Here is a 12,802-nt window from a genome sequence, read left to right as displayed (position 1 = left end):
GGGGTTAAACATGTCTGATACGAGCGGTATTGTACATGTATTTAAGACCGTATTTTCTGGACTGTTAGCACCTTTTGAAGCAGTGCTAGGAATATTTCCAAACTTTGTGCACTCTGTGTTTGGCTGACTGCCTCTCATTTTGGGACTCACTGCAGCGATACTATTTTTGCTGCTACTGCTGCGATATGGCAAGCCAAATCACCAGCAACATTCAGTTCTCCATGAAGACAACACTACTGGCGATGAAGTGTCGTGAGCGCATTGTCCAAATTTTGGGACTACCTCGTCTAAGAGAATAGAATACCACATGGTTTCGATCATTCAGACCAATTTGGCAAGATTGCATCTTATCTGTTCTATGCTGCCTGCTATGCGGAGGAGAATGCGTGCTAAACATCTGTCTAACACTCCCATCAGTCATGCCAATGGATGTTGATACTTTGCTTGAACCGGTAACAGCCCATGCACTGTGTTGTCCCCAGCGGCTACCAATTCTGATGGCGGCATTCATTGAGATCTCACAGACGCAAAATGCTGACGGTGAGCTATGAGAGGAAACAGGCACCCAGGTATCATTCACTACGAACATTGCTAATGCTACCAATGCTGACGGCGATGCTTCACATCTATGTGCGGTTAATCTTCTAAACGAGGTAATCCAACTTTCACCTACAATGGTAGACAACTTTTTTACAGACTTAGAAGATTTGATGTTTTCTCCAGACAATAACACTGACTTTTGATTTGGCACACAGTGTTCATAGAGATTTTGATTTCGGCCTTCATTTTTCAAAACAAAGTTCTAACTTTGAGACTCTTTTTCCTGTGATAATTTTTTTTTCCAAATTTGTATTTTTACCCTTTTTGGGACAAAGTAATCTGCTTAAAGTAGAACTATTCATAGAGAACAAGAATTCTTTGAATACTTCCAGAAGACAATATTTGAGCTTGTCCACATACACAAACAGTTTTATGTAATCTGACATGAAATGGTTTCGGCCTTTTTTCTTCTGTATTTATGAGCCATTTCATAAATGTATATTTTCTTGATTCCTTCAGATAGCATTTGCATTTACAAATGTCAATTATATGCTTAGAATGAACCATTGCTTTTGATACGTACAGCACCAATGCGCTTTCGTGTACAACCAGTACCATTGCATTTTTATGTGTTTTGGGTGGATTTTAACACATCATGTTTAGATATGTTTAACGTGTTTAGAACTTAGCAATGTCGTACATAAGAAAGTGGAGTGGGTGTTGTATGGCGTTTTAGATTCCAAATGAATTTTCCTGATTCCTGCCCTTATATAAGTACAATCCACATTGCCCTTATATAGGCATAGAAATCAAGCCCTTATTTAGGCATAGCCCATGCTACCCAAATACAGGCAAGGATACTTCCATCTGTTCATCAACGCCACAACGATTTCTTGGAAAACCAGACTCTTAAGCAGAAGGGACTTCCCCTAGCCTGGATATTGATTTCTCCAAGAAACTCATTATTATGCATGAACAACTATTCCTTAGAGGTTCATCCATGACGTTCATATGCCCGACTTTACGTCAAAGCTGGCATTCCTAAACACCTTCAAGGTATAAATATACCTTCAATATAGCAAAGCATGGTGGTTCGGTGCAGTTCGACGACCTACTTGCCCGACACAGCTTGCTACAGCAAGTGCCGAAGGAAGCAGACTCTCCAAGCTGACGCACTGATCAGGAAGCTGTCCTCCTCTGCCGAGAATCCAGCTCCAGTGTTTCTGACTCCCCTTGCGAGACAGAGATACCAGACTTCCCTCCAAAGTATGGAGCTGATTAGAACCTAGAGAAACCTTTGGCAATTCTTGGCAGAACTAAAACTTATGCTAAACAATACTTACTTCTTCCCTCGTACTAGACATAGGTTAGGTACATTGGGGTAGGCACATTTTAGAAGCACCAGTTGAGTATTTTAGCCTATGTTATTTATGTATGTATTTTTATATGGCTTAGAAACATACAATGCTATTACAGTATTATTTTATAATACTATTCTCGCTGTACGCATTATTTTGCATTTTGCCTAACGATTGTAGCAGTTCACCTCTCTTGCATGAGAAAGAAGACTGTTCAATAAACCTTTTATTGAAACGCCCGTCTCTCTATTTCTTTGCAACCTCTGTAGAAACAAAGCATGCATCATTGACTGAGTGAAATACTTATCTATTGTTTCCACGACTCTGAAGATATTTTCCAGTCTTAGGGAAACAAAGTTGTCGTGTTTATGTGGTTGTCAGAAACGAATCCCTTCTTGTGTATTCGAGAAAGTTTCTAGTGGCCTTTGAGCTAGCTGCCACTCACAATTATGTTTAGTATATTCGATAGAGACCTACTGACCTAAGTCCTATGACATATCTATAGGATAGATTATTCCAATGAGCATAGCCTATTGGGAATATAGGAACTACACTACAGCACATCCTTCTCTGTTCAAGCAGCCAAACTATGGAACTCTTTAAACCAACATAAGTTCATTGATAACCACCTTATCTTCAGAAAACTACTCAAGAATTGGCTCTTCCACACATAACCACCATACGCAAACAGAAACATACAGCATATCCCTCTCTATATAAGTATGTATTTGTACTATAGATATGTACCTATATATGTGTATTGCGTTGTATAAACGTGTATAATAATAATGTTTTAAAAACTATATATATTTACTAGTTTACCCGTCGCGCGTTGCTGCGATCTCAGAAGAAAGGAAATTCACGGAAACTTGTTATGATAACATTCAATTTACATTGTGTCATTTTTATTGAAACTTATTCATTTTAATATGGAAAACATTTCAAAGTGTCGTTTTAATTCTATTTATTTATTCGAATGCTTGAGGATACCAATATTTTTTGTTTTTCCGTCTGGTGCGTACACGAATAAATCAGAAGGTTTTCCGACGCGTGAGCTGGCCACATACAGTTGTCCATGTGAGAAGCACGGATTCTCCAAATCTAGTCCACACACTTGCAGCGATTGTCCTTGTGCTTTGTTGATGGTCATTGCAAAAGCGAGTCGCACCGGAAACTGTAAACGTTGATCAGTATTCAAAAGATTATGAGGACCCTGGGGGGCCGATATTTAAAAAAAATGTATGCCAGAGACCTTTGCGGGAGTGTACTCAACAACTTCCCAAAGTTTCATGGCGATTGGATGAATGGTGTAGTAATGCATAAAGGACAAACAGACAGACAGACAGACATAAATTCGTTTTTATATATATAGATTAGTTCTGCTTAACAAATGTGCATATCACTGATAGTTACATTAATCTATGTATATAAGTGACTCAGTAAATAAGTAAATCTTTTATCAAAACTATCTACAATTGCTTCACTATAAAATTACAAAAAATATAAATAAATAAAATTAATTTAAAGTACAACAACACTTGAATGCCGGAGTTTATTTAATGCATCTTCACTCTACATTTACTACCTTAATTTATTCATCTATATACCTTCCATGTACTTATGGATATATTAATGTATTATGTTTCTTCTAATTCAGCATCTCCAATGCACTACCTTATTTCTCACTCTATACTGCTCTCAATATATCCTCTACCTCAACTCTCTGACTCATCTCAAACCTCTTTCTACTACTCTTTCCGGAGTGGTGTGCTAATTGCCCAAAAAGCGCTTTAACGCATCATCAGGGGCAGCAAGCATTATTTAAATGCAAACCTTTTTCCCTCTTCTATCCCTCCGTTATCCTTCTCAATCCAAATAACTGACTAACATATCCACCACTCAAATTACTTTTGTTTTTCACTATAATAATTCACCACTAATCCTTTATGGGTTACGGAGTAGCGTACTACTCACCGAAAAAGCGCTTTGACACCTCGTCAGGGGTAGTAAGTGCTATATAAATGCAATTACAATACAAAATCAAAGGAGCCAAAAACAACAATGGACATGTGTTAGGTAACACAGAACTAACCTGAGGCACTCAGCCACGCCCCCATCGCTGAAGTTGCAGGGCCTCATTCACTATATTTTGTGCAGCAAGCCTTCCTGCTGTGCCGCCATGTGTCAAAATAAGAGGGCAGGAATGCGCCGTATCTACAAGTTACAGTGCATTCCTGTCCTTCTCCACTCACAAACAGTAGCCATACTCCAACGCAGGCACCTTTGCGTCATTTTGCAAGGGTACCTGCACTGGGGGATGATTGTTTTTGTTTGACACATTCCCAGGTTTACAAAATGTAAATTTGGGAATGTGTCAGGTCCCATGGATGTTGCGTGGAAACACCCACCACAATACCTGTGGAACACCCCTTTGACACAGAGTAATGCCCCTGGTGTTTACAACAGAGTATTCAAATGGTGTGATGTGGTTTGGCTTGTTCTGGTTGATATGATAGTAATGTTACATGCCACAAAGCAGTGTGAACAGCAGGTAGCGTCCTTTTCGGAATCACTGATTGTCTCTCTCTATCGATGCAATTTGTGCAGGCGAGCAACGGGGGCCACACCAGCGACTACTCCTCGTCCCTTCCCTCCACGCCAAACATCAGCCACCGGGAACTGCGTAGTGAACTGTCTCTGGGCCTCGGCACACCCAGCTCCCTCCACCGGAGTGCAAAGCGCAGGACCAGCCTCTTCACAGTGAGTAGGGCAGAGTGCATGCTGAGGGGTCCCAGTGCTACAAGCAGCCCTGGTGGGTCCACAGGAAAGGTCGCATTGAATAGAAGTGTCATTGTCACATATTGCAAAAACATTTACTCACCTGAAAAAACACTTGAATGTATGAGAGGGGGAGAAAGTGTTAGCTAGAGTTATCCGAGTACCACCTGGACGTTTCTGTGCTATTTCATTATTTATAATTCTGTGAAATGTAAATCATGCAAAAACAAAACAGTCAGAAGCCATTTAGGCGCTGATTCCGAGTAAGACGGATCTTGGGCTGCTACCATTACTGCCTGGTAAAACCGCCCAGTCCCATTAATTTTGGAGTAAGGCCCAATGCAATGTGGGACCAATATTTCCGGTCGTAAAATCACACTGAATCTGGCATTGCAAGTGATTGTACAACATACAGCAGGTGGTAAAAGTGTGAGCGGAGCAGTCGCGGCCGGTGGTGGGAGTACCGGCCGGGCGGTGACGTGGGGAGGGGGAGGGGCAGAGTGGGGGGTAGTAATGTATGGATTGCGGAGTTTAACAGGTAAATATACATATAAATAAATAAAACGAATTTCGTTGCGTGCACTGCATCACCAAATGCGATGCAGTGTGCGCAACAACATTTGTTTTATTTATTTATGTGTTTACTTACCTGTTAAACTCCGTAATCCATACATTACTACCCCCCACCCTGCCCCTCCCCCTCCCCACGTCACCGCCCAGCCGGTACCCCCACCACCCGCCGCGGCTGGAGCGGAGTGTTATTGGGGTGGGTGATGAGGGGACGTAGAGGAGGGAAAGTGATTTGTTCTACCTGCAGAAGCATTGTACACTCCGCTCTGCTAGAAAAACAAAGAAAGAATACAGCTTGTCTGCTTTTGTAGTCCAAGCCTCCTCATGCGGTTTTCCCTCCAGAATTATCCGCAGGAAAATCATGTTCGGTTCTCCCACGCCCGGTGAAATCGGTGAGGAAAAACCAAACATCTTATAATTATGAGAAATGGAATTAATGCATAAACGCATGTGTTAATTTGGTTCCCTATTACAAGTGATCAGGGCCTTACTGGAGAAAACAGATTTAGAAAAAATACAATGTGATGGATTAAGCATAACAATCGTTTAAAAATGTATATTATTATTTCTTTTTTTTAAACTACAAAAGTACAGTTTTCAAGGAAAATTGTGGATGTGCCATAGTAAATCTCTCTTAGGGAACATAGTTTGAAAATGAAAGTGGAAATAATGTAAGCCAGGAGAAAACGCAAAGGGAGGAAGGTTGGTAAAACTGTTACGAGAAAGAATGGGGGTGCTGATTGCTAGTGGTCGGCATTCCCTACAAAAAACGGAAACATTATGGAAAAAAAAGCAAAAATAAACAGATTTTAAAATTGGAAAACGTTTGTTTATGTTTTTCCCGAAATCATGTCCATCCTTAAGACTAGTGTGTTGGATATTAAGCTTTTTTGGATTAAGTATGATGTCCTGTCAGCTCCATGGACTGACAGGTGAGTGATCCAATGTACTAGATGTTGATATGCAGAATTACTTTGCTCTGGCACCTATTCACTTATTTCAGACTAAACATGACCACATCCCCACACTAAAAAATAGCTGAATAGGTTTGTTAATATACTCACTTGAGTCCTAAGCTCAACAGGAAAGAAACATTCCAACTCTATTTTTCTATTTCTTGTGACTGGGGTGTCCAAAATAAATGTGTTCCATAAGTCGTTTCCATATAAATCTAGAGAGTAACAGGCATGTTACAGAGGTGAGGAGCATGTCTTTGAAATTTGGTACATCCATAAAGTAAGAAATATATACCATTGATGTTTCACAATTTATATCAATATTTCTAAATTACTAACTTCCTTTCCTGTCCCCGTACATTCCTGAAATAGGCCATGTAATGGTGAGGGCAAGCTCTTTAGGGTTTGGGAGATCAATTTGGAAAAATGTATAATAAACTAGAGAGTGGAATTCTCATGGGATCCCTTATTATATTTATGTCTTCCTACAATGGAGGTAAGAGTGGTGTTCAAATGGAATTTGCAGCATCTAATCAATCTTATAAAACTAAGTTAAGAAGTGAATTTACAATTCTACAATCATTAGCTGCAGCCTCCTAACAACCCTTCAGTCAGAAGGTGTAAAATACGTCAACTTGAAAGATTCTCAGTGAAACTAAGAACATACAAGTCTGAGATCGAGTTTGTCCCCTGTTCTATAAGCCTTGTAATTTAACTGAGAACATTAAGGGCGGAGGATAGTCTAATGATAACACTAGTCCCTCTTGTAGGATTAATGAGCTGTGTCCAAAAGCTCATCTCACTCCAAACCTGTGGGGAGTGTGCAGTGCTCAATTTGTACAGGTATTTCGGTATTTCTAGAACGTATCCATGACACTGGATTCAAGCTAGCCTGGCTGATGAAGGGTGTTACCCAGAAACTGCTTTCCGGTTCAGGAAAGACCTGGCTTGGCAGTTCGGGCTGGACTGTTCCCATGAGGCACAGGGTCAAGACTGATTTGCATATAGCTGGGTCTGAACTGAGGTGGTGATGTGAGCTAAATATTGATGATGTATTAAACCCAGATCTGAGCTGGGGTGAGTGTCTGAAATGTTTCAGCGCTCCGTCCATCATCTCCTTGTGTTTGCTTAGTCCACCACATGATGGCCTATCTATTTATTTTTGAGCATGGCTCATCAACATGTTGATAGTGTTCAGTGAGTGCTCAATATACTTGAACATATTGAAAACAGCAAGCCCAAGCCAGCCTTGCAACTTAAAGAGACGTGAAACAATCCAAATGTCCCTCTTGGTTGGCAGTCCTGGGAAGTACAGTGGGCAGTGCAAATCACGGTGACCTCCTGAACATAGCTCGGGCCCTTTTACTTGTATTTTTCCAAATTAAGAACTGGAAGTATGCAAATTTAGTACTTTAAAAGTTCCAGCAGGGCATAACTCTTCTAACATGATGATAATTCAGCACTGAATCACAATGCCCCATCCCCTTGAATAATGTTATTTAATTCACATCCAATTCTTTTGTAGAATCGTAGAGGAAGTGATTCTGAAAAGAGGAGTTTGGACAGCAGGGGAGACAACACGGGCAGTGGCCGTTCAATCCCAATTAAGCAGGTAAATACATTTTCTGTTTGCATTTCATAAGACAGAGTTCATTCACATGTGCGCTTAACACAGTAGGTTTATTTATTTAATTCTTTTTATTGGCATTTAAAAAAAAAAGAAAACAATGCTACAAATATACCAAACAACTAGCCAGTAGACGTTCAATACATAATCACTGTTAAGTCTGCATACCTTGTACCTTACTACTTTTACATTTTACGTACAACATCCATTATGACACCATGAATGTGGATGTGTTCACCGTAGCACAAAACCTGCTGTGGAGGTCCAATTAGCCATTGTAACAGGAGTAATTCCCGCATATATATAACACATAAAAGTTAATCTGTTAGGCATTAGTGTAACATCTTATTACCTTTCACCCCTCATTCCGGGTAACTATCGGCACCTCTCCAACCTCCTCACGGGCCAAATTTAGAAAGGGTTCCCAAATGTCTCAAGGTGGGGAAGTGGAAGGCATTAATTCTCAAAATGTGGACAACTGTGAGTGCCCATATGTGACGTCTTTGAGCCACCCCTTTGTAGAAGGAGCCCTCTTCCTCCCCCAATGTACTGCGACCTGGCGTTTGGCAAAGAGAAGGAGCATTGCAAGTATATTGCTAACCTTAACGGGTGTGTCCTTCTCGTAGCCCAATAGTCCTAGCAGGGGTGTGGGATCTGTGGGCGTGGTTATGATCTGATGGGTCATTGTAAATACAGTAGACCAGAATGATGCCAGCAGTGGATAGTTCCATGCCATGTGCAAAAACAATGCTGGCGCGAGACTACAGCGACAATAGCTGTCATCACCTCTTAGTCCCATATGGTGTAACCCCACTGGTGTTCTGTAGAAGCGATGTAGAAACTTAAAGCATATCAGGCAGAGTTTATAGTTTGGCGATAACACAGTGAGTTGGCAACAACAGAATATCTATTGAGCTTCGGTCAGTGGCATCTCCAATTCATCGTTCCACGCCTGGAGTACCTGTGGCTGTGTCAAAGGAGCTGAAGTTTGCATGTGTGTATGGATCTGTGTAATGAGTCTACCTAGCGAGGCTGACTTTAACACATTCTCCAAGGCAAGTAAGGTAGGCGTGGGGCATGGAAAAGTCCTGTGTAAAGATCTACAGACAGCCCGCAGTTTATGGTAGACAAATGGTTCGGTAAAGGTCACCGGTTGACTCTCCACCGGGACTTGGGGTGGTCTAAATGTATCTTCCGGAGAGAGGTCAGCGAAGGTGAACAGGTTAATCTTTTGTGCTATAGTTTTGCTTATGCTTTCGCCTACATTGGAAAGCATAGGGTGTGCATACAACTCATTCCACACCCACCGCATAGTCTCCACCGTGTCTATGCCATCCCTGGGTTGCCTATAATGCTGATAGAGAGCCACCTGGAGCGAGACAGGTGCCGTCGCATCTGTTTCCACAGCCACATGCAGTTTGAATGGAGTTTGGTGCACCCTGTAGTGAAGAAACTGAGCCTGGGCACACCAGGCATACAACTGCATATCTGGGGCTCCCAAACCGCCCTGACAGAGCAGGAGCGTCAGATGGTCCCATGAGGCCCAGGCCTGGCCACTCGCCCAAGCCAGCGAGACCAGCAGGGCCTGAGGGACTTAAAGAAGGCTTGTGTTAGCGGAACAGGGAAATTTACAAATCAATAGAGACATTTTGGTAGTACCACCATCTTAACGAGTGCTATTTTCCCTGCTAGGGAGAGCGGGAGCTTTGCCCACGCTGTGACCTTCTCTTCCAACCATGTAATGGCACTAACATAGTTTAAGTACCAAATCTCCTGCGTGTTTCGCCATATGCCCAGATACTTCACTGATTCATCTGCCCATTTTAGCAGAAACTCTGAGAGAACCGGAATAGTGGTGTGTGTCAATGGGAAAATTACGTACTTGGCCCAATTGATAGAAATACCTGAGAGGCCGCCAAATTTGATGAATTCCAAATTTGACGCCGGGATGATCAGTATGACATCATCAGTGTATAAGGAGATCAGGAGGTTACGTGTGCTAAATCCAATGCCCCTTGAGGTGTGATGTTGCCTAATGCGTGCCGCCAGCAGCTCCATTGCTATCGCGAAGAGCAGAGGGGACAACAGGCATCCCTTCCTCGTGCCCCTCGAGATACCAAAGGCTCTGACATGAGACCATTCACCCGAATCTGAGCCATCGGTTGTGTGTATAGCAGGCGAATCATGTTGATAAATTACGGGCTAAACCCCATGCATGCCAAAATGGTAAATACATAATGCCATTTCAGCGTATCGAACGCTTTTGTCGCATCGAGAAAGACAGCAGAAGCTTGCAGTTCTTGGTGTAAATAATGTAGTACCGAAAATAATGACCATAGATTATGTGAGGTGGATCTCCTGGGGATAAATCCTGACTGGTCTAGATGGGCGATCAAAGGGAGTAGGGGCTGTAGCCGTTTAGAAATCAGCTTCGCCAATATTTTAACATCTACAGCGGTCTATAAGAGTCCAGTTCGTTTTCAGGCTTCCCGGGTTTCAATAAAGTTATAATTATGGCTTTGCGCATGGTCGGTGGTAAAATACCAGAGGCTTGAGCTTCATCATATACCGCTATCAGGTGGGGCACTAATTCCTCAACATAGGTTTTGTAAAAGGCGGTAGTGAGGCCGTCAGAACTGGGGGCCTTGTCTAGCGGTAAACTCTTGATTACCTGGGTGACATCTTCTACTGTGAAAGGGAAATCTCAGTAATCCCTATGTCGTTGACTGAACCACAGCAGTTTCAGTGAATCAAGAAAGGGTATCAGGCCCTCCGTACTGGACTCCTGGGTGGCAGTATATAGGTCAGAGTACAATCTGGAGAATTCATCCATTGCTCCTGTTTGGCCTCTAATAACAGTCTGTTGTGCACCTATCAGCTCAGGTCCTCCTTAGTCCACGTTGCAACGTCGCACGATACTAACCAAAAATCCAACCAGAACCATGCCCTATGCTACTCAGAAATACCAGTCCCCTCTTTGATTGCTGGGTGTCTACCTCTCCAAATGTCTACCAAGTTCCCATCTGAAATGATGGCATTCAATGCAGCACTAGCCAGGGGATGTAATGTGCGAGACGTTTTAAATGTTTTAAATTTAAAATTGCATTGAAGTCCCCGCCCCAGATAATGGTGTGACATCCCGCCGCCTTAACTTGGGCCCATATATCTTGAAAAAAGCTTGGGGAGTCAACATTGGGGCAATACAGTGCCACTAGCACAACCGGAATCCCACCCAAAATACCCAGTAAGATAACAAACCGTTCCTCTGGGTCAGTGCGTAGTTCCCTTTCCTTCATGTCCAGAACTCTCTGGATCAGAACCGTGTTCCCTCTGGAATAGTTTGAATATATGGAAGAATATACTGAGCCCCACCTACTATGCTTCAATCTGGGGGAGGGTATAACAGTTAAATGTGTTTCTTGCAGTACACATACGTCTACATTGTGCCTCGACAGATAAGCATGTAAAAGCCTGGACTTTCTACCATCATTGAGCCCACAGATGTTCCATGTTAATTAGTTCAGGCTCACCATACGGTGATTAGGTTAATGCAATATGCAACAATAGGGGGAACATCCATTACAACGCGGGTTTTACACCGCAGTGCCTTTACAACGAGAGTTTTACAACGCAAGTCGTTACCACGACTTGCGCTGGAGGGCGCTTTAGACTAAGGAATAGTAGATTTACTATTCCAACACCTTCCCTACTGTACGTAGGCTGGTGTTGGAATAGTAAATCTTACTATTCCTAAGTCCAGCAACCTACAGCGCAAGTCGTGGTAACAACCTGCATTGTAAAACCCTTGTTGTAATGGTACTGCAGTTTAAAACCCGTGTTGTACCTTCATACATCCAACAATAGTGGAATCAAGGCAATGCATTATACTCATAGGCATCCAGTAGCAGTTTGATTAATTATACGGTGATCTACTGGCTAAGAACAAACTGTTAAACTCCCCCCCCCCCCCAACCCCCAAACCCCCACCCACTCCAACCCCCAAGCAGGTTGTAAAAAACCCACCCTAAACACCCTAGTAGAGCGAACAACCAAAGAGAAGTCTCCCATAGGTGCGCAGAACTATCAGCGTACTCCCCAGGGTGGCCAAGAAAACTAGGGAGAGTTCTGCCAGTTACCCAAATCATTGAAAACATACACCAACTTCGTAACAGTACATCAGATGTAGGGACAGTTCGAGCAAACCAGTCCATCCCGACGTGTCTCAGTTCAATCGAGCCTGCCTCTGCTCCCACCAAACCCAAACCGAAGGCCCTTTGACAGGATCAACAGCGCCCTAACAGATGATGCGGTAAAGCAGTGCAGCATAACAAACTCTTCCCAACAGTTAAATGTAACACCCACTCCCCAAACCCAGACACGGAGCAATATGACTTAAGTAAAAGATTTACATCAATTATTGTCACTAAGACAATCCTCGGAGGAGTCTGCAGTCTTGAGGCCCTGTTTGGGTTTTTTCCCCCAACATGTTTTGCTAACTTGAGGGCGGATTTGTCATCCCTGAAGAAATGAGCAGTTCCATCATTGGATGACTTTAAGTTTGGCGGGGTACAATAACAAATATGGAATTTGAGCTTGCAGCAGTAGCCGCTTAGCAGGCACGAACTCTCGCCTCGCCGACAGCACTGGTGACGTGAAGTCCAGGTACAATGAGATCTGATCGCCCTTGTGCGTGATCTTTCCTTTCTCTCGTGTAAGATGTAAAATGAGATTGTAGTCCTGATTATTCATTCCGGCCAAAATGGGTTGTGGCAGAGTCCCGATCGGTGGCCTGGGGCCATGGCACAGTGCGCTCTCTCAATCACGAACACCGCAGACAGGTGGGCACCGAAGGGTTCACGGAGCAGATCAGACATGTAGGCCTCCATCTTGGTGATAGCTGTTGTCTCCGGTATGGCAGTAATACTCAGGTTATTACGTCTTGACCTCGCCTCCAAATCCTAGTTCTTGGCAAG

At 42.9% G+C, this 12,802-nt stretch overlaps 1 protein-coding gene and 1 long non-coding RNA gene across 5 annotated transcripts in view; one reads left to right on the top strand and one right to left on the bottom strand.

Moving 5' to 3' along the window:
* The window catches only part of AGAP2 (ArfGAP with GTPase domain, ankyrin repeat and PH domain 2), a 1,117,996-nt gene that overhangs the window by 832,918 nt on the left and 272,276 nt on the right, over positions 1-12,802 (top strand). For both annotated transcript variants that reach the window (XM_078688707.1, XM_078688698.1), the window contains exons 8-9: positions 4,506-4,658; positions 7,728-7,814. In XM_078688707.1, the coding sequence (XP_078544833.1) occupies positions 4,506-4,658; positions 7,728-7,814 (240 nt within the window). The remainder of the gene's footprint in view (positions 1-4,505; positions 4,659-7,727; positions 7,815-12,802) is intronic.
* Positions 1-12,802, bottom strand: part of LOC144829512 (uncharacterized) — a 354,617-nt gene that overhangs the window by 160,115 nt on the left and 181,700 nt on the right. For 2 of the 3 annotated variants that reach the window (XR_013610689.1, XR_013610691.1), the window contains exon 6: positions 6,311-6,417. The exons of the other annotated variant lie outside the window; for it this stretch is intronic. This is a non-coding gene — a long non-coding RNA (uncharacterized LOC144829512). The remainder of the gene's footprint in view (positions 1-6,310; positions 6,418-12,802) is intronic. 3 annotated transcript variants of the gene reach the window in all.

This window comes from Lissotriton helveticus, chromosome 1_1 (assembly GCF_964261635.1).
Source record: "Lissotriton helveticus chromosome 1_1, aLisHel1.1, whole genome shotgun sequence".
In the NCBI taxonomy this organism is placed as follows: domain Eukaryota; kingdom Metazoa; phylum Chordata; class Amphibia; order Caudata; family Salamandridae; genus Lissotriton; species Lissotriton helveticus.
The sequence above is the reverse complement of the archived record's forward strand: the minus strand, read 5'-3'. Positions and strand labels throughout refer to the sequence as shown.